General features: G+C 38.9%; 1 protein-coding gene across 9 annotated transcripts in view; it reads right to left on the bottom strand.

Moving 5' to 3' along the window:
* Positions 1–12,486: 12,486 nt before the first annotated feature.
* The window catches only part of ZMYM2 (zinc finger MYM-type containing 2), a 131,712-nt gene continuing 121,887 nt past the window's right edge, over positions 12,487–22,311 (bottom strand). For all 9 annotated transcript variants that reach the window (XR_003116473.1, XM_025364185.1, XM_025364193.1 and 6 more), the window contains 4 exons: positions 19,478–19,592; positions 18,592–18,843; positions 17,847–17,967; positions 12,487–15,772 (listed from right to left, as the gene is read on the bottom strand). Coding sequence is in view for 8 of the 9 variants with exons in the window: in XM_025364185.1 (XP_025219970.1) it covers positions 15,580–15,772; positions 17,847–17,967; positions 18,592–18,843; positions 19,478–19,592 (681 nt within the window). In the remaining variant the exon portion in view is untranslated. The remainder of the gene's footprint in view (positions 15,773–17,846; positions 17,968–18,591; positions 18,844–19,477; positions 19,593–22,311) is intronic.

Genomic DNA, 22,311 nt, shown 5'->3' on the forward strand with positions numbered 1-22,311 from the left:
GCACATTCCCACGAGCACCCGTTTGGACACCTTGTCCTCCTGGGTAAGTCTTCGCTGAGAAGATCTGTCACTCCAGTGAGACTGAGTGCCTTGAAAATGTCCCGAGACACTGGGTGCTTCCCCCAGCCTCCAGGATGGGAAAGATCCTCAGAGAAAGCATTTAATGCATTCCGAATCACACAGTACAGCATGGAAATGCAATGGGGAGAGCCACTAATCTGCAGTAACGACAGACGTGGAAGCAAGAATATGGGGCAGGTGTTCAAAAGATGGTGGGCAGGCTCAGCTTCACCCTGGTTCCTGTGGCTGCACGACAAACTGTCACTCGCCTTTGAAGACCTCATCCCCGCGCTCTGTGGTGCTGGCCCCACGCTCCTCTCTACCAACCTGAGAAGTTCTCTCCTCGTCCTGTTGTGTCCTCTGCCTGCTGTGTGCTCACCTTGGATGCCATGAGATCGCAGGCCCTTTCTTTCTTCCTGTCTGTCTCTCCTATTACATTGTGGGAGATACTTTAAGGAAATATTATTTGTCTCTGTTTACCCTGTGCCTCACAGGGCTGACATGTAGTAGGTCCTTGAATCCTCCCTGAATGAAATCTGACATCTCCTTTCAGCAAGTCAATGAATGTCATACTGAAAACTGCTTTTTGATGCTCAAGTATTTTTCTCTGGTATAAATAATGCTTGAAATAATGGAGGCAAGGTAGTGGCCATTTACCACATAAGACAAAGTTAGAGAGGAATAAATTAAATTAAATAATAAATAAAATAAAATTCCCAAAATACCTTTCTCAAACTAATGCTTAGTTTACAGATGATAATACTGCCAGCATCAGGCATGAATTAATATTCTTTGTAGCAAAGGCCTGTATTTCAAATGCACCAATTTAATTAAATTCAACTTTTCTTATTGTGGTAAAGCAAACATAAAATTCAATATTTTAACCATTTTTAAGTGTATAGCTCAGTGATATTAAGTATATTCACACTGTTGTGCAACCATCACCACTATCCATCTGCAGATTTTTTAGTCTTCCCAAACTGAAACTCTACACCCATTCAACAGTCATTCCTCACCTTCCCCTCTCCCACCCTGGCAACCACCTCTGTGGTTTCTGCCTCTATGAATTTGCCTACCCTAGTACCTCTTTTTTTTTTTTTTTTCTTTTTTTGAGAGAGAGTCTTGCTCTGTCACCCAGGCTGGAGTGCAGTGGCAGGATCTCAGCTCACTGCAACCTCCGCCTCCTGGGTTTGAGCAATTCTCCTGCCTTAGCCTTCTGAGTTGCCAGGACTACACGCACCCACCACCACGCCTGCCTAATTTTTGTATTTTTAGTAGAGATGAGGTTTCATCCTGTTGGCCAGGCTGGTCTCGAACTCCTGACCTCAAGTGATCCTCCCACCTCAGCCTCCCAAAATGCTGGGATTACAGGTGTGAGCCACTGTGCCCAGCCCCTAGCACCTCTTATAAGTGAAATCACACGATATTCATCCTTTTGTGACTGGCTCATTTCACTTAGCATAATGTTTTCAAGGTGTGTCCTTGTTATAGCATGTGACAGGATTTCCTTCCTTTTTAAGGTTGAAAAATATTCCATTGTATGGATAGGCCACATTTTGCTCATCCATTCATCTGTTGATGGACATTTGAGCTGATTCCATATTTGAGCTCTCATGAATAAATTAAAAGATGAAGTAATACGTTAAGCAATTTAAAAGTAAAGAAGTCACCCCCTATTGGCTGTTTTGCTTTCTGCAGCCTCAAAATATTAAATGGAAAATTCTGGAGATAAACAATTATCTAAGGTAAGAGTGTGTAGCCTTTTGAGTGGCGTGACGAAGTCCCACGCCGTCCCAGGCCATCTCATCCTTTGACGCGAGTCGTCCCATTGACCAGTGTCTCCACACTGTACTTGCTGCCCACCTGTCAGTCACTTAGTGGCCATCTAGATTATCAGACCAAAACATAGTATATATAGGGTTTGGTACTATCCGTGGTTTCAGACATCCACTGGGGGTCTTGAACCATATCCCCTGAGGAGAAGGGGGGCTGCTGTAGCACTGAGAGACATGTAATAAAAACCAGCAGTGCCCTGCCCACTCCAGATTCCTCTCCTGTTGTTCTCCAAGGGCAGCACCTTTCCTGTCACTGAGCTCTTTCTCCTGGTCACTACAGCCATATTTCTAAACATACTTCAGTGCATTTTTGTTTTGTTTTAGTTTTTAAATTTTCATGTAATCTACTGACTTCTCACCACAGAAGAGTTGGCTCTTCTACATACATACCCCCTCACATGTCCATCCATACCTATGTCCCCTTTCCATCATCCCAAGACCACCACAGCACACATCTTGATAGAATAATGTTTCAGTGTTTATAGTACTATGTATGTCAGTCGGGATCGTCTGGACACAGAATCCATACCAGTAATACTAACAGGGAAAATGTAACATAAAGAATTATTAGCTAGTAATTAAGGAGTGAATTCCTGGGAGGCATAAAGTGAACATTGGAGAATGCAGGAGCAGCAGGTGTAGAGAGCAGCTGCTGCCTCTAGGATGGAGGGAAGGCAGCAACGCAGGACCAAGGCTGAGGCTGCGGCCTGTGGTAGAGTCAATGAGGTGCTGAGGCTGGGCCGATGGGCAGAAGTCACCACCGATTTGCCAGTGAAACTCACAGGAAAACTCCCCCTGGGGTTCTGCTGGCAGTCTCTCCACGAAAACAAGAAAAACGGGGGCTGAACCCCAAGAAAACCCTTTCCTCTTGCAATGTCTTCCCATGCCCTTTACTGACAAGCCTTGCCATTGCGACGGCCAGCAAGCGGGAAATGCTTACAGGGTCCCGCTCCGGTAGCACAAAGAAAGGTAGAAGGGTGGATTTAGAGCCGAGAGACGATAAAGTGACAACTGGGGCATGATGATATGTCACACAGCTGCCTGAAAGCTTGTCGCCATCCTTCAGCGCCTCTCATCCGGGCTGCAGCTCCTGTTTCCTGGATCCCCTGTCCTCATTCATAATCTCATTTTGGCGGAACAGAGCCACCTCTTGACAACGACATCTAAGGGGGAAACTTTCTGAGGACTTGCGGATCTGAAAATGCCCTTCCTCCACCGGATAGCTCAGCTAGACATAGAATTTCAGGTTGGAAATAATTTTTTTTCAGCATTTTAAAGGCTTTACAGCACTGTTTTTTTTTAACTTCCAGCACTGCTGTCAAATCATTTTCTGATTCCAGATATTTTGTATGTAATCTGCTTTTTGGATTTTTTTTTTCTCCCTCTTTGGAACCTTGTAGACTCTTTGCTTCACATCCCATTTTTTGAAATTTCACGATGATGTGTTTTGGTCTGAGACTTTTTAAATTAATTACCCTGGGCACCCTGTGCCCTTTCAACATGGATAATCTCACTTTCCCATTCTAGAAACGTTTCCCATATTATCTCTTTGCCATTTTCTTCCCCTGCACTTTCTCCCTCCTCTGTCTCTGGAATTTGTAGTTGTCTGATGGTGGACCTTCTGGATTAAATCTATAGGATTAAAAAAAATCTTTTCTCTTTCTTACTTTGTCCTTCTTTATCTTTTTGCTCTACTTTATGTGAAATTTTCTTAAATTTGTTATCCAATCTTTTGACTGAATATTTTATTTCTGCTATCATATTTTGAATTTTTCCAAGTCTTTCTTAATATTCCTTTTTCATAGCCTCTGATTCTTGCTTCCTGGATACGTCTATCTTTTTTTTTTTTTAATCGAATTAAAGTTTTCCTGTGCTTCTTACATCGTAGCACTTTTTTCCCATTTCCTTCTTGTTTTGGTTCTCTTTCATGTCAAAAGCTTTCTTCAAATGTCTAATCCATGCTTACCTAGAGTGCAAACCCCTGAAGGGAGCTCTGTGGACCTGAGGAGGGTTTCCTGACTGCTGGCATTCACTGTAAGGTCATTGTGCAGAATCGTGACGTCAGCAGCTATAGGTATCACTGTCATTTGTCCTGGGGTGTTTATCCCCCCAGAGAGGAATCGTCAGATCTTCTGCAAGCCTGGCCTCAAGCATCCTGGGTGCCAAGCAGCAGGGCTCTCACTTTCAGCTATAGACTGGCATGCAACCCGCCGGCCTCAGTCTTGCCTGGCCTCTCTGAGTCCCAGGATTCTCTACTGCACTTTTTCCGGAGACTAAACCTCAACTCCTAGGTGTGGGGAATGGCTGCTAAGGCTGGGGGGAGGATCTTGGAAAGGACTACATGGTTTTTCTGGCAGACTTTTAAACAATCGCCTGTATCTGATCTTCAGAGTGTCTGATGCTTCCAATTCCTAAGACTTTTTGGAGTTCTGGGGCATAATTGCTAGCTTTTGGTTAGCTTTCCTTTTTACCAACACGTATTTTAACTTTCTAGGCAGCGTAGTGATTAGGCACACAGACTTGGAGCCCAGACTGCCTGTTGGAACCCTCGTTTCATTTCCTAGCTGATGAGTGTTGGCAAGTTATTTGAACTCTTTGTGCCTCAGTATCTCCACATGTAAAACGGGGATAATAATACACTACTCCGTAATAGCTTACGGCAGGGGTCAGCACACCACAGCCATCAGTGCAAATCTGGCCCATGGCCTGTTTATGTATGGCCTATGAGCTAAGAATGCTTTTCACATTTTAAACGGTTGTAAAGAATCCAAAAAAACTCATAAAAGAACATGCAACAAAATGTTAACAAGAGGTGAAACCAGCTGGGCTTCTGGGTTGGGTGGGGACTTGGAGAACTTTTGTGTCTAGCTAAAGGATTGTAAATGGACCAATCAGCGCTCTGTGTCTATCTAAAGGATTGTAAATGGACCAATCAGAGCTGTGTCTAGCTAAAGGATTGTAAATGGACCAATCAGTGCTCTGTAAAATGGACCAATCAGCAGGACATGGGCGGGGCCAAATAAGGGAATAAAAGCTGGTCCCCCGCCACCAGCCACCAGTGGCAACCTCCTGAGGTCCACTGGCATGCTGTGCAATCTTGGTTCTTTTCCTTTTCACAGTAAATATTGCTGCTGCTTAACCTTTGGGTCTGTACTATCTTTATGAACTGTAATACTCGCCAGGAGGGTCTGCGGCTTCACTCCTAAAGTCAGCCAGACTACGAACCCACTGGAAGGAAGAAACTCCGGACACATCTAAACACATTTGAAGGAATAAACTCTGAAGAGTTGTAACACTCACCGCGAGGTCCAGGGCTTCATTCTTTAAGTCAGCGAGACCAAGAACCCACCAGAAGGAATTCAGGACACATTAGGAGGTCCACAAAGCCTCAAATACTCGCCCTTTGGCCCTTAATAGAAAGGTTTTCCATGCTTTGGCTTATAGGGCGGTTGTATTAACTGAGTTAATATTGCTAAAGTGCTGGAAGAAAACATCTATTCCCCAACTTGGAGGTATGTGATCAATACATGTAACAGAGTTTTCAGTGTCCTGGTGGCATTTAAAGCCATTGAGACTACGTAAGAACCCCACAGATTTAAGTTAGATAAGAGGCTCAAGAACTGAGCTGTGGACATCCTAACTTTAAGAGGTTAGGGGCTAAGGGGTTAAGGATGGTATTAGCAAAGAATACTGAGAAGAGCCATATGAAGTAGGAGAAAAATCAGGAGACCATAGAATATAGGAAACTAAGTTCAAAAACATGTTTCAAAAAGGAAGTCATGCGCTGCAGTTTAAAATGCTAAGTAGTATGATGATTAAGAATTACCTACTGGGCCGGGCATGGTGGCCCACTCCTGTAATCCTGTAATGGTGGGACTTGCCTGTCATCCCAGCTGCTCAGGACGCTGAGGCACGAGAATTACTTGAACCGGGGAGGAGGAGGTTGCAGTGAGCCAAGATTGCACCACTGCACCACAACCTGGGCGACAGAGCAAGACTCAGTCTCAAAAATAAATACATAAATAAAATTGCATTTATAAGAAATTGAAGTAGAAAGCAAGATTAACAACTTAAGTAGGAATTGCCAAGTTCAGGCTGCAGACCAAGTCTTACCTACGACCCATTTCTACAAGGCACACTAGCTAAGGATGGTTTACGCATTTTCTGATGGAGACATTTTAAAAAATATTTTGTGGCATATAGCATTCAAATATTTCCATGAATAAGGCTGTATTAAAATGCAGACACACTTTTTCATTATGTATGGCCTTTGGTGGCTATTTCGCTGCAAGGGCAAGGCTGAGGAGCTGTGAGGGAGCAGCCTGTGGCACTCTCAGCTCTGTGCCGCGCTTAGCACACTGCAGTGAGGGCTTCACATCAGTGTCTCAAGTGCCATGCACATTGCCACGCCAACATCTTATTTTAACCAGTGCAAACTCATCATGTCAAAGCAATTAAAGTGTCCTTTGGGTGCTCCAATGTTAAGGCACAGTGGAGTTGGATTCTGCTATTGCATTAGCTGGCTTTGTGTTTATTGTGAAATGACATGACAGCGATGCTAAAGAACACAGTGTCCATCAACATGACCAGACTGAGCCCTCCTCACAGTATGTCCAACTCACAGGAGAGCCGCGGTCAGAAAAATTAGAAAATTTGAAACAGAACCTCTCACTCCAGCACAATTTCCTCAAAAAATAAAAAATTCAAATGAGGCTGCAACCAAAGTAAGTTTCCAGCGGCTCATTTGTTAGCCAAGCAAGGAAAGCCACTTCCCAATGATAAATTAATTAAATTGTATTTGATTGCAGCAGCCAAAGAAATGTATCCAGAGAAAATAAGCTTGTTTAAGAGTACTGGCCTTTCGGCAAAAAGACTTGCTTAAAGACTTGAAGAGTCATTTAAAATTTTGAAAACAAGGTAGATGTTTTCAAGTGTTTTTCTTTGCTCTTGATGATTTTTTACCGACACTGCTTAGGTGTCTTTTCAGTGTGTCTCATTGCAAGTTTAAAGTGACTGAAGAATTATTAGCATCTATGAGTAGATCTGTAGGTAAAGTGGAGAAAACCTGAAAATAGAATTGGCTGAGTGCAACTAATGGTGGCAAAATTATGAAGCAGAAAAAGTCTTAGTTGAAATGTAAATGTTTAAAGCCTAAGGTTGTTCACGGTATTATTTATCAGCTTTGCAGTAAATACGTCGTGAACGGATCACGTGTTACTGAACCAGCAGTGTCAATGGCGAACTTCATTCACTTTCTTGGATTTAACTATCGTCAATCCTGTGAACATCTGTCAGACAGCACAGCTGAACATCCCGACTTGCCCTACCACACAGCAGGTCAATGACTTGGCCGCAACCAAGTTTTATTTGATGTTTTGAGCTCAGGGCAAAGACTGCAATTGTTCTGAATGAGATAAACCACACTCAACCACTACGACTCAACACTGAATAGCTCTGGAAGTTATTTTGTTGCAAGCTTGATGACGTTTCTTGATGAATTCACCCTAAAATTACAAGGCAAAACAGTGCTTAATGCAAAACATACTGCAATAAGCTTATTTCAGTTAATGATGACAACTAATGTTGCTTGAATCACAAGTAACATCAAGCTGCTTATGCAATTCTCATGCTGTCAAAAGTCAAAAGCAATGGCATTCCCATCCCCACACATTGAGAGCAGACACGTTGCCAGTCTCAAACTAGAGTTCCAGCAGTGTTTTTCAGAGCTCAATGCAAGTGTGAAGGAAATTTCTGTACGTCAAAGTCCATTTAATTGGGAAACTGAGCAGATCACATCTAACTTTTAACTGAAGGTGATTAATCTGCAACACAGTAACATGCTGAAAGGTAACTATCAAGAGAACGATCTAACGGAATTGTACAAATGCTTTCCAAGTGAAGAATATTTTACTATAATCATACGCTCATGGACTGATATCAGTGTTTGGCAGCATTTACCTACTTGAAAAGCTTTTTTTTTTTTATTTTTTTGAGACGGAGTCTCGCTCTGTCGCCCAGGCTGGAGCGCAGTGGCGCAATCTCGGCTCACTGCAAGCTCTACCTACCAGGTTCACGCCATTCTCCTGCCTCAGTCTCCCGAGTAGCTGGGACCACAGGCGCCGCCACCACACCCGGCTAATTTTTTTGTATTTTTAGCAGAGACGGGGTTTCACCGTGTTAGCCAGGATGGTCTCGATCTCCTGACCTCGTGATCCGCCCGCCTCGGCCTCCCAAAGTGCTGGGATTACAGGCGTGAGCCACCGCGCCCGGCCTGAAAAGACATTTCCAAAGATGAAATACATTAAAATCTAACAAGTGAACATTTGCAATCAATTTTGATCATAGCTAACTACTTATCAATTGGAACTCCAATTAAGTGAAACAGTCCCCTAAAAAGCATTCTATCCCTCTCATTAGTAGACTCGATTAAGAAAAATTGTACTCAATTATTTTGAATTTTGTCAGTTAAAAAAATACACGGACATTCCTCTAAGTACTTACATAATATCCTCAATGCTGCCTCTTGGTCTGCAAGGCCTGAAATACTCACTCTCTGGTCCTTTACAGAAAAAGCTGACCAACCCCTGAGTGTACAGAATGGGGAAGGGTTCACGTGCAGCGGGAAAGGCATGGGATGGCAATCCAGCTGCCAAGTGTGTTCCTCGGCAGTCAGCTGCCCACGTGCAGGTGGGGCAGGCAGGGCAAGTGTATGGAGCACGGCTGGGGCTGGCTCTGCTAAGTTCCTTTGCATGTATCCATCTGCTATCTTCCACAATTCTGCTGCAGGCTCGCCTATTCTTTTTGTCTCCGCGTATGCTTACTAAACATTTGCTCTACCAGTTGAGAAGAGGTTCGTGGATGACTGGGGTAGCCTGGAAGGACTACCTATTTCAGTCTGTCACAGACACGAATGGCCAAGTAGTCCCGGAGCACCCATGGGCTTTTAGACACAAAGACCCAATGTGGGTCACACCTCTGCCACTTCCTAGTTGTGTGACCTCAGGCGTTCGCTCATCTTCAAACTGGGAATAGTAATACCAACAGTACATCAGGGGTTGGCACACAGAAAAGCACTGCAAGAACTGTTGCTTTTATTCTCACAGTAACTCAAGGAAAAAAGAATCTTGCCTCAAACTTACAGCAAACAAGTAGAGAAATGGACGATTCAAACACTACACCACACTAGCTTTGACTAGCCACTTACCTATTACGGGCAAAATGAAAAGCACATGTCCCCACAGGTCACGGCTTTCTGGAGTCCGGTGTAGATAAACTAAGAAAGTGACATCTGAAAACAAAATGGGAGGTGCAGACTAACACCAAATCCTTCTGTATGTAGCGTGGAGTTGCTTAGTTTTCTCCTAAGGGAAGGCTTTCACACTTAGAAAACCATAAAAATGTTTTCCATTTGCCAACCAATGCACACGCGTATAAAATAAGGTTCATGAAGAAAATGCCTCTATTATGTTCTATTCCATGCAATTCTATTTCATTTTTTAAAGTGTAGGTGGAGCACTTTTTAGACTGTAGGGCTTTGGGTTTTTAGCCAAGGTGTTTAAAATGCAACTCTCTGGGAGACTTGCACCCAGACTTACTAAACCCATCTCCAGGGGGCAGACCAGAAACCTCCAGTTTAATGAAATCCACAAGTGATGTTTAAGTGCTACTATTTTGAGCAGTACTACAGACCATCAAGTCCTACATCTTCATCTCCTTGGCTCTCACACATGGAAGGTTACAGGAACTCAAGCTGTACTAGTATGTTGAGCAAATCAGAAAAGATACACACCCACACACAAAGGCAAGGAAGTGTTCAAAGGCACACCAAAAAACAGGTATTTCTTCATTGATCACAGGTCATATTTCCAATGGTTCCTTTATTTTCAAAATGCTTAAAAGTACCTGTAATCATTGATTCATTCAACAAACATTTACTAACACCTAATAGGTGCTAGGGACTTTTCTAGGTGCTTGGGATCCAACAGGGAAAAATTCCCTACATTACATTCCAGCCAATTATGTTCTGCTCTTACAGCAAGGTGACTGGTTAAAAACTGAATGAACAAACACTGATTCATAACCTCTAAAGATCGAGCGCCTACCACCTAGTTCACTCTTATTTTTCAATGTGCTCATCTCCGCATCCTAAAAGCCGGTACCTCTCCCTTTCCAGAATGGGAACAGACAGGTGTCATGGTGAAGTCTGGAACCGCAGTCGGGAGACGGAGCTGTGCCACAAAAAGTAGCTTCTTGAAAAATTACTTGATCAGGGTATTTTACTCAAAATACAAGTGTGATCATGCTCAATAAGGCCTAAGTGCCCATCTTATTCTGATATTCCATCACATTCCCATTTCTCCCAGACTACGCTAAGTCCTCGAGAGGAAGGGCTGGGTCTGAATTCTGTGTTCCCAGCACCTGGAATAATTAGTGTGTGGAAGAATCTGAGTATTTGTTGAATGAATAAATGACTGGCTCCACGGCATGACTGCAGCTCTTCATGAACGTTTATTTACGCAGAATACTTGTAATGCTCCAAGTATTGAGGCAAGATGAAAAGTAAAAGAAAGCAATTGTTAAGTGTTTCAAAATTCCGTAATGGTTCTAGAGCTGCCATTTATATTTATGCCTGTTCTAACAACTTCATGCATTTTTCTTAAAAATCTAATACATGAATTCTAAAGAAGAAAGTCTTCAGTTACCTCTACCAAAGCTAAGCAATTTAAAAAGGGGGGGAAATGGCTACGTATTTCATTGGAAGGAAAATTCTAGACCCGACACCAGTTTCCTTGTAGAGGTCAGCAGTCCCTAACCACCAGTTCTGAGATCCAAAAAATCTCTGAAAACCTAGTTTTTCTGTTAAGTTTGTGAGAAAAACTGACCTAAACTATGTCAGGCAGATAGCTTACTGCCTTATAGTTAATCCCAGTTACTATGAACATCTCATTTATAACCGCAGAAATACTAACGTTTGATTATGGACTGTTGCCCCAGGCCCACTGAGGGTGTTATGTAATCTACGTTATATATATCATCTCTGAAAAGGAGAAAATTCTGAATTCTAAAACCCTAAGGGTTTCAGATAAAGGATTATAGTATACTTACAAAGAAAGTAAAAGCAATGGAAGCCTCATGCTGTATACCATTTATATACTATTGCCATCTGCTGATGTCGATATAGAACTACAAATATGTAATCCAAATGGCAAGATTTCATCTTGCTTATAGGGTTAAGAGCAGCACACTCATAACTTGGAAAATAGTTGAGATTTTATTTTCAAAAGTAATTATTATTAAAAAAATCCTTAGTGGATGAAGTTTTAAAAAAAACTCTACAATGTTTGCAAGAATTCGTGTGCTCCATCCATCCTACGTAACCTAGCAGCTGGATTACTCATTTGACTCAATGTACTTGAACACCTTTTAGATTTCTCTTTAGTGCATGGTGAGCGTGCTCTAGCTATCCCTTTTGGGTGCTATTTTTAACTCCTCTTGTATTAAGTTGGGCTGAAAGCCACAGATAAGGACCTATGCCATCAACACCGCACCATCAAAATATTCAGAAATTGCTCTACTGACCATTTCCAACAGGGCTAAAAGCAATGTCCAGGTTACAGAATCTCACGTTTCATATACCGCGTCATCACAGGCGGTAGTCATCCTCTCTGTGAACTGTCTTCTAGACCATAACGGCCTTTTGAGGTACTTCTGTGTGTCCACAATGGTCTCTTTCTATTCTAACATCAATACTCTAAGTTCTCTAGGAGTTTAAATATACTGTATGTCTTGTTTACCCCCAAAAGATGTAAGTTCTTCAACACTAATGTCTTCTTTTGCTTTCTCTTCCTAACTACCATGGTTAGCGGCAGCCTTTTAGCACAGAGGAAACGTAATTAACAAATACTAACTTTTGTGATCATGAATTTTAGCTGCGTTTACTTCTGAGGAGTTATCTGAACTGGACTTTAAAAATTAGGCCTAACATGTTCTTAGCGCTCAGGTTATTTTAGAAAAGATCTTTCTCCTCTCCAGGAAAAATGTGTCTTTAAATAAATCACAAGGATTCAATGTAAGCAATCCAGAAAGAATAAAAGATCTAAGATCCCCAAAAGAGCTACAATTGTTCTTTTCATTGCACAAGAGAAAATATGCTGTTAAGATTGACACCTCTTAACAACTAATGGTCTTTGGTTCTATTCTTAAAATACAGGTTAAACCTTACATTCTCTTTTCTCTCTCTCTCTCTTTCCCAAAAGGCCTAAATTCATGAACTTAACTCAGTAACTAATCAGGACATCACTTGCCCTGATTTTAGGGACCTTCCCTTTTCCACTTCAAGACAGGGGATCACAGTCACTTACTTGAGGTATCCCTCTGACATCTAACTTCCAAGTAAAGAAAAAAAAAAGTACAAATTGGGACAGCACTTTAAGTTGTTTCTATTCTCAGATCCAAACTGTTACAGATAACCTGCTCTGGACATCAACTTCTAAACTGATATAATCCTCAGAACACAGTGGAATGGAATAAATGAAATTCAAAATCTTCTCTAAAAATGAGTAAGGGGCTTATTAAGGGGGAAATCCAAAAGTATGTAATTTAAAGAAATTTATTCTTTAAAAATATTTTCATGTACACTTTCATGACTATTTTGAGGGGAACAAGGAGATTATCCTACAGTCAATATTAGCTTAAAAACATAAGTGACACGTATAACAATACATTTTGGAAATAACTGGCATAATAAAAATGCAAATGTTTGTAGTGATTTAAGGCTGCAAGATATTTAAGATCCCAGATTAAACGAACCCACATTAGAGTAATGCAAACCAAAACTTGCAATTTTATGATTTCTTCATACTATAACCCTTAATACTATGCATAAAGAAGTTACCCCATTCCCAAGTCATAACTAGAAAGGACAAAGGGAAAGTCTGTCAGAAAAACAGTGATAAATTTGAACGCATAGTAAATATGCATCCTCCTCCTATTTCAATGTTTAACATACTGACAACCCCATTTAATAAAAGAAAACCATGAGTTACTATTTAAGCAAAAATTATTTTTATGGACAAAAAAAATTGAGCTTCTTGCCTAGAAAAATCCTTTAATATCTATGTTACCTAATACAGTAAAGACTTTTAAAAAAATGTGTTAATGAAGATTCAATTTGCATGGGAAATCCACTTTCTTCAGTGTGGATAAATATTTTTCACTGGATCATTTTAAATGGCAAAATCTTCAGAAAACAGAACAGAAAAATATAGCATCTTCAATAAACATTTCAAGACAATAAAGTTATATTTACAGGATGCTATCTATAATCAGAGATCACCTAGAAGCAAAAGGAAATTGCTATCATTTCATTGTCCTTTTCTCCACAGTCAACTATGACCACATAAACTAAGATCCAAGAATCAATGAAATGTGTTCTAGGTGAAGTAAGTTTCACAGAACAAACAATTCTCATAAAATAAGTTTTTCTTTTTCTTTTCCCCCTGAGAATCAAGTTAATCTATCGTTGGATTGCAATCAAGACAGAGACAAGAGCTCTAAATCCTCAACCATGTCAAGATCAAAATTATGTAGACATTTCCACTTAGAAAAGCTAAAAATGTACAAATGAAGAAACTGTAAATAGCAAGACAAGGTGCTTGATAGTAGTACTATGGCAGAAATTTATGGTATTTGGTAACATATACAATAAGTGACACCTGGGAAAAACTTTATTGCTTTTGATGGAATATAGCACCACTTTGAAGACTAAAAGATGGTTAGAATTAACCACCTTTTAATCAACAACAGGCATTAATAGGAAAAGTGCTAAAAGAAGTAGTTCTGGAAAAAGGTAAGTTAGAGGAAATTTTTGTATTATATATTTTAAATGTTACCCACTTGTCTTCGTTAAATAGACAATCAGCAATCTATTTTGGTAATGTAATATCAGATTTGCTACTATCAGTCTGATTATCACTCAACAATATAAAATCAAGGGACAGAAAAGTCATTAAACTTATAAAACAAGTTAGAACATTATAAAGTAATTTTAGGCCAAAAACATTCAGATAATTATTGCTTAAATATACAATAATGACACCTGTGAAATTTTCCAAATCAGAATTAAGAAAATTTCTTTTGTGTGCTGTAACATTTATCCTATGGGAGAGAGGAGTATCTAAGGATGTGTAGCAATTGCTAGCCACTACGGAAAATAGCTCAATTTTCCCCTGAACAATTTCTAAACACTAATGCTACCATGGTCATTCAGGAATCAGAAGAAAACATGATTACACACATGCTACAAAACGGCCAAATGATTTCAAGATAATTTGCAGCTAGCACTTTGTTCAGTCTTTAGAAAGTAGATTTTAAGTTTCCTTATTCTAAAAGAAAAGGTCCGAATGGATAAATTGCTACGCAGAAGCACAAATTTTTTTTATGCAACCTTCTATAAGAAGTAATTTAAAAAGCCAAACAATCTAACATTGAATGGGATTTCCTCTGAGATTGACTTTCTCTATTAGTTTCTTTGTTCCTCAATCATTTGCAGTATCAGAATCACTACACTGGTAATCTTCATAATAAAATGTGATCCTATCTTATTTAATGTAGCTTGACTTTCTGTAATATTTCAGGAGTGGAATTTCTAAAAATAATTTTATCCAATGTAAACAGGCACAAGAATTCTAATAAAATTGCTAAGTTTTAGAGTACTACACAGGTAACATTGCAGCATGATCTGTATCCTTAAGAGGGAAAAAAAGAAACAAAAATCAAACCTCTATAAATGAAGAGGATTTCAGATACTTATGGCTGGCATAAAAGAAAACAGAATTTTATACTTTCATCAGACATTTTTACAAAGGAAATGTCTTGATGATCTTTTCAACTTACAATCATTTATATATATATATATACACACACACATACATACATATATATACATATATATATATATATATATATTTGTTTTTTTATTGATTGGGTGATGCAGAAAGCCACAAATGAGAAAAGGACACTAAGGTTTTAATAAGGGGAACAAAAAGTTGTTTTCACCAGTATAGATTCACATTACAGTACACCAATATTGACAGCATTCTCTTGTCTATTTTTGGTACAGAAGATGGTATCTCTCTACATAACCTTGTAAGGCTTCAGTAACTAAAATGCAAAACAAAACAAAAAAAAACCCCAAAACAAAACAAAAACCCCAGCCTATTAGTTTACAGTTTATTTTAAAAATTCCGAAAGACACTGCAAGTTCTAAACTTTTAGTAGTGCTACCCATACACAACCATCTGGTTAAGAACCCAGTAAAAGAGCCCCCTTCCAAGGAAGCTTTGCAACAGTAGAGTTGTGCAATATGGATGTTTCTTACTACAAGAAAAAAATTATACATGGCACATTCTCATTCATATTCTGTAATGTAAAAAGTTACAAACATACCTAATCAAATAAATAATAATAAAAAAAGAATTTGAATGTATTTGTTAAGTATCCTAAAACCACTACATAGAATAATGGCAACTTTCACTCACAGATTATTTACATGGTAATACCCAGTGTGGGTACACTGCTACAAAACTCAAAACAGGAGTAAACTTGAAATGTTTTCCATAATAAAGATCTAGCAGCGTGACTATCTAATGCTGTTTTATCCCGATTGCTTCTGAAACGTTCCTTTTTAGTCTGTGTCTTCATCCAGTTCATAATTGTCTTTATCATAAATATCTTTTACTAGAAGAACCCGTACAAGCATATTTTCCAAGGTGTTTCGGTCCAGTGAAGTAGATGTGTACCAGACAGGGCTATCTGTAGAACTAGAGCATTCTGGTTGCAAATAAAAAACATCCATCCTCTGATTAAGATTCTGTGGACTTTGGAGGTGGGAGGAAAGAGAGGAAAAAGTCAATTTCACAAAATACATAAAAAATTTCCCACAACTTACGTTTCTTCTTTCAAGAATAATTCAGACCCCATTAATCACGCTGTATGACCAGACCCTATGCCTCACTGCCTCCATTATTCTGTCATTAAAATATTCTGTTATTTTCTGTGATAGAGATTATTTCTCACCACAATTTTAACTCTATTTCATTAAATCCAAGACACCATCAATAGACATATCACTCATTATTTTAATGTTACCATTAAGCAAGTAAAACACTGCCAATTATGATTTCAAGATGCAACAATTTAAACTGTGCATCCCAGTTTCAGAAATAGTGAAACGTGAAAATGTCTTAGAATTGATGAAATATGGCAGCACATAAAATTAAAAAAATTCTTACAGCATTACATAATAGAAACTTAATTTTTAAAATACCAACAAGATAATAGTGAGATAGGAATTTCCACCTAACAAATAGTTACTACCAACTGAAGACCCTGACACTACTGCAGCCAAATAGGACTACCCTAAACCATGGTGAGAAATACAGGCTGAGCATCCCTAATTCAAAAATCCGAAATCTGAAACTCTTTGCCAAAATGACACCAAAAGTGGAAGGTTCCACACCTGACCTCATGTGAGGAGTTCGCAGCCAAAACACAGGCACATAACACACAGGTTATTCGGCATCCCCAAGGGGAAAATAAAATCACCTTCAGGCTATGCATAAATAAAATTATCTTCAGGCTACATGTATAAGGTGTATATGAAATATAAATGAATTTCATGTTTAGAGTTGGGTCCCATCCCTAAGACATGTTGTATATGCAAATATTCCAAAATCCAAAAAAGTCTGAAATCTAGAACACTTCTGGTCAGAAGCATTTTGGATAAGGGGCATTCAACTTGTACTACTGCCATCCTATGCATGACACTGTTGCTTTTACGAGTTCTTGAGGGCCATCCTGGGGACCTCACTGTGATTTATAAATTTGTTTAAATAGGGAAGTACATTTTGAATTCATGCTGACCTTCTGAAAATCAGAGAGTGCTTACTTAAAACAATAGGCAAGCATAAAATAATCTATGATCTCTAAACGTTTTATTGGCTTAAACTTTTTTAAATGCCTGTTGGTCTAAGATTGGGGGGGGAAAAAATTCCAGAACATGATTCCATTTCTCGTACCTGCTTTGACTGTTTTCTCTTAAATGTAAATACTTCACTTACATTTCCATCTATCTATTCGACCTTTGAGCATACCTTTACACCGCGCATTGGCAAACTATAGCCAGCCATCTGCTTATATGGAGTTTTACTGTATTTTACTATAACACAGCCACATGCCATGAATTTATATACAGTATATGGCTGCTTTCTAGTTAGAAGAGAACTAACTAGTTACAATAGAGATACTACAGCCCAAAAAGCCTAAAATATTTACCATCTGATCCTTTAAGAAAAAGTCTGTGTCCCTTGCTTTGCTGTCATTGGAATCGCTGTAATTTAAAAGAAAATGACAGGCACAATGGCTCATGCCTGTAATTTCAGCACTTTGGGGGGCTGAGGCACGAGGATCGCTTGAGGTCAGGAGTTCAAGACTAGCCTGGGCAACACAGTGAGACCCTGTCTCTACAAAAAATACAAAAATTAGCCAGCTATGGAGGCACATGCCTGTAGTCCCAGCTACTCAGGAGGCACAGGTGGGAGGATCGCTTAAGCCCAGGAGTTTGAGGTTGCAGTGAGCTATGATCATGTGCCACTGTACTCCAGTCTGGGTGAGAGAGCAAGACCCCATCTCCAAAAAAAAAGAAAGAAAGAAAATGGCAGCAGTGGAAATTTCATTAGTAGAGAGTGATTTCTTAACGTATGCTTAAACTCTATGATGTATAAGCTGCGTATTTTCAAAATAAAAGATTGTAACTGAATGAACTTAGGTATAACTGAGAGAGAAGAAATCTCAAAAAGAATCCATTAAAAAAAGTCACTTCCTGGTAATGTTAAATTTAAACCAGCCAACTTCTACCATCATTTTTAAAAGTTAAGTATCATTAACACTCACCTTTTAGACAAGTAGCATTCAAACATCTTCACAGGACATCTGGAAGGATTGGCTGTGTTTTCAATCTGTTCAAATACTGGCTCATCATCTTCATGTTTTCTTTTTCCAGTAGTAATTTTATCTTAAAAAAATAAAAGTGAAATAAACCTCCTAAAATAATCTTGAAGAAAGATATAAACATCACTCCTGTCTGTTATACCAAAGAACAAGGACTAGGTGCCCCTTGGCTTGGAGTTTTAAGTTATGGCTTCTGGTAATGTACAATTTTTCAAACAAAAGGAACTGAGACATCTTAAGAAGACATAGGTTGTCTTATTTTATAAAACAGACAGTCCTTAGGTTCTTAACAAGTGACCCAGGTGGTCTTTAGTAAGGCAAGGTTTGGATATCCCTACCACAGATAATCTCAAAATAAAAATCTGGGCCAGATGTGGTGGCTTACGCCTGTAATCCCAGCACTTTGGGAGGTCGAGGCGGGCAGATCACCTGAGGTCGGGAGTTCAAGACCAGCCTGACCAACATGGAGAAACCCTGTCTCTACTAAAAATACAAGGTTAGCCAGGCTTGGTGGCGCCTGCCTGTAATCCCAGCTACTTGGGAGCCTGAGGGAGGAGAACTGCTTGAACCCAGGAGGTGGAGGTTGCAGTGAGCCGAGATTGCACCATTGCACTCCAGCCTGGGCAACAAGAGCGAAACTCTGTCTCAAAAAAAATGTAAAGATAAAAATAGAAATCTGTTACACTACCTTCATTATCTGTTCCACATAAGGAAGACACTTGGTATCGAAGACATGCTTTGTTTTCCATCGTTAAAGGATTTTTTTTCCAATGCCTAAACACAGTGCCAAAGGAAAGTCTTAAGTGTTGTTCCACTGTTTTCAGGCCAAAATACTTAGTGTTAAAGTAGAACAGTGTGTTCAGAAGAGCTACTGGAGAGTGTGATCCTAGTTGTTTTATCCTCCAGAGATAGTCTTCTTCAACTCGAGAGAATATTGACCCTTAAATAGAGAGAACTATTTTAAAAGAATTATAATAAATAAAAGTTTTCATTTAACCATCCAGAAGTAGACACAGTTAATTTAAGGACAAATCTATACCAATTCTTCTTTCATACTAGATCAACTAGAAGAATTTTAGAATTACCTATGCAGCTCTTTAACAATACAGAGGCTACTATGGAACTATTATCTATGGAATAAGGGACTGGATGTTTGCTTCTGTTCTTCAGTAGGACGAGCCAAATAGTGGTCAGGAAAAAAATGTAAATCTTTTTAAAATTAAAATTCAGGAATTTAAACTCCTGAAAAAAAATGGTGACTCCACATACATACACATTTTCTTCATATATTGAAAACAGGGATTTAAGAGAAATTTACATCAGAAGCTCCACTGGAAGGCTTAAGACATGAACATCCAGTTTCATACTCCAGAGAAAGTAGATCACATTTCTTACAAAGTTCTTCATAAACACTAGTTATTGACCATATTCGTTTCTAATTCAACAAGAGATGAACGTCAGATGAGCCCAAGAGTAAGTTTTCAGAAAATGTTATCTAATGTAAGTGACTTAATTATAATATTTTCACACATACTCTGTAAAAATAACAACACCTTTATTTAAAATAGCATTACCATCTGGAAGTATGCTTGGTTGCCAGCTTCGCAGTATTTTATTCAATTCTTGCTCAAATGTTTGGTATCCAGGATCAATAAATATGTTGTCTTTTCGATTACTTCCACCCAAGTACTACAAAAAAAAAAAAAAAAAAAAGCCCCACAAACTTTCTTGAAAGAAAATCAGCTAATTACAGTGAACATGTTACACTCCGTATTTCTTAAGAAAAAAATATAGCTTTATGTCTTTGAAATGCATACTAAAACATGACTGATTTTATGTATGCACCTAGAAATCAAAAAGAATCATAAATTATCAACAAATCTCTTGCCTGAAACACTCAAAGCTGAAATACACACCCCAGAATCGAGAATGTAAAAACTGGATGACAATCTTCAGTCTGTCAGACAAAAAAAAAAAAAAAGAATATTTGACTCCAGTATTTATTATATAGTGGATGAAGAAAAATGTAAATTTTAAAATAAAAGTGACTTTTTTTTCTTTTTAGTTTTTTTTTCTTATGAAGTAAGAGTAATTAAGGTAATGACTAAAGAAAAACACTGAGTGGTAAGGATGGGATGAAATGTTATCTGTAGCTATCGAAAGCTCTCTTCTAGCACTCTGACTTTGTCAGGCCAACGCTTTTTTCTTATTGTCTCTATATTCCTAATTCTCCACCTGTAAACAGTGCGGATTTAGGAATCTTATAACTTACTGTCACAAACCGAGAAAACCTTACCAGTGAGGGTGGTTATAGAATCATTTCAAGTATAAACATTAGTGGGACTTAGAGAAAATAACATAAAATTATATGATAATAGCACAAACAATGAAAGGCAAGAATGGGGAGTACACTGTTCTCAGGCTCTTAAACTACATGTGAAGTAATACAATATTATTTGAATGTAGACATGTAATTAAAGATGCAGACTACAAATCTAAGGTCACAAGTAAAACTTAAGAGGTACAAATAATAAACCAATAGTGGAAATAAAGTGGAATCACAAAACATATTAATTCAAAGGAAGGCAGAAAAAGATGAAAAACAAAGAACAGAGAGAATACAAAACCACCAGAAGGACAAGAGATTTTAATTCAACGACAGCAATGATCATGTCACATGTAAAAGGTCTAAGCCAAGGTTAGCAAACTGGAGTCCTAGAGCCGCATCCGGCCCATGCCTGTTTTTATCAAGTGTTCTTGGAATACAGACACACTGGTTCATTTGCATACTGTGCTGCAGCCTTCATGTTGTAACGACAGAGCTGAATGGCTGCACGACACAGACAAGCATGACCTGTAACCATGTACCATTTGGTCCTTTATGTATAAAGTCTGTTAGTCCCTGGTCTAAACCGCAATTAAAAGACAGAGCCTGGGGTGGGAGCAGTGGTTCACGTCTGTAATCTCAGCACTTTGGGAGGCCAAGGCAGGCAGACAGTTTGAGCTCAGGAGTTCAAGACCAGCCTGGGCAAGATGGTGAAATCCCGTCTCTACAAAAAAATACAAAAATTAGCCAGGCACGGTGGGACGTGCCTCTAGCTCCAGCGACTTGAGGGGCTGAGGCAGGAGAATCACTTGAGCCTGGGAGGTCAAAGCTGCAGTGAGCCATGAGATCACACCACTGCACTCCAGCCTGGGACAGAGCGAGACCCAGTCTCAAGGAAGAAAAAAAGAGAGAGAGACAGATATTGTCGGATTCAATTTTTTTAAAGGCAAGGTTCAACAATATGCTGTCTACAAAAAACCTATTTTAAATAAAAGAACAGATAAGTGAAAAGTAAAAGAAAAAAAATGTACACCATGTATACACTAATCAAAACAATGCCATCATCTGAGTTGATCCAATGTTATTCAAACTAGTCAAAGGAATATTAGTCAGCAAAATTCTAAAATAGAAGAACAAAAACTCCTAATTAAAGTCTTTCAAATACAATGATAGACCAACTGATAAAAGCCTGGTAAATCAAGAAAGTGACAATGCTAAGTTTCTCCCCTGCTTTCAGGTTAGTCAAAGGGTAGATGTTCTAAAAATAGCATTTCCTAAACTACCTGGAGATCCTCATTGTTATGAATGAGAACAGCAGTGATTGTTTAAAATATAGCATCATGATTCCAGCTATTTAACAGGACTATAAACTTTTGTACTGTTCCTGTATTTCTAAAAATACAAACTTAGTTGGGTATTACATAAAACAATCACTAAAGTAAAATCCCCAAGTTTAGAATAGCAATTTGTATTTTTTGCTTTTATCATAAAGCAACATGCATAATAAAAAATGAGGGAAATGATTCTGAAATAGTTTCATCTGTAAATCTAGTACAAAGAGAAAATTTCAATGTAACATTCAGAACCTTAGCAACAATAATAAACCAAAAACTAAGTTCCCAACTCAGCTCTACTAAAAGCAGTTCCTAAATGAAGTGCCAACACTTAATCCTCCTGAAAAGGCTTCTCTAGGCAATCCATGATAAATGATCTGCTGCTCTTGTTACAGAATGAATTACAGTATGTTTTATTACTCATTTCTGGTAGTATGGGAAGCAATGCCATATTATTGCGGCTGTTATTTTCCATCATAGGCAGTCACAACTTAGAAACATCTAATCTACAGATACATGGTTGCCTGAGCACCAAAGCCCTTACAACCAATGAGAATCTACAGAAGAAAAGAATGTGTGGTTTCAGGAACAGAGGCAAAGGAGAAGCTGTGAGGAAGAGCAGCAACTTACAGTAACTAATCCCAGAGAAAACACCTCGACAGAACAGGCCTGTCTGAAAAGCAGCTTTCTTAATAAAAAAAAATCGTGACAGAAAGTCTTCAATTATGGGATTTGAAATCATAAGTAT

The sequence above is a fragment of the Theropithecus gelada genome, chromosome 17 (assembly GCF_003255815.1).
Source record: "Theropithecus gelada isolate Dixy chromosome 17, Tgel_1.0, whole genome shotgun sequence".
Lineage (NCBI taxonomy): Eukaryota > Metazoa > Chordata > Mammalia > Primates > Cercopithecidae > Theropithecus > Theropithecus gelada.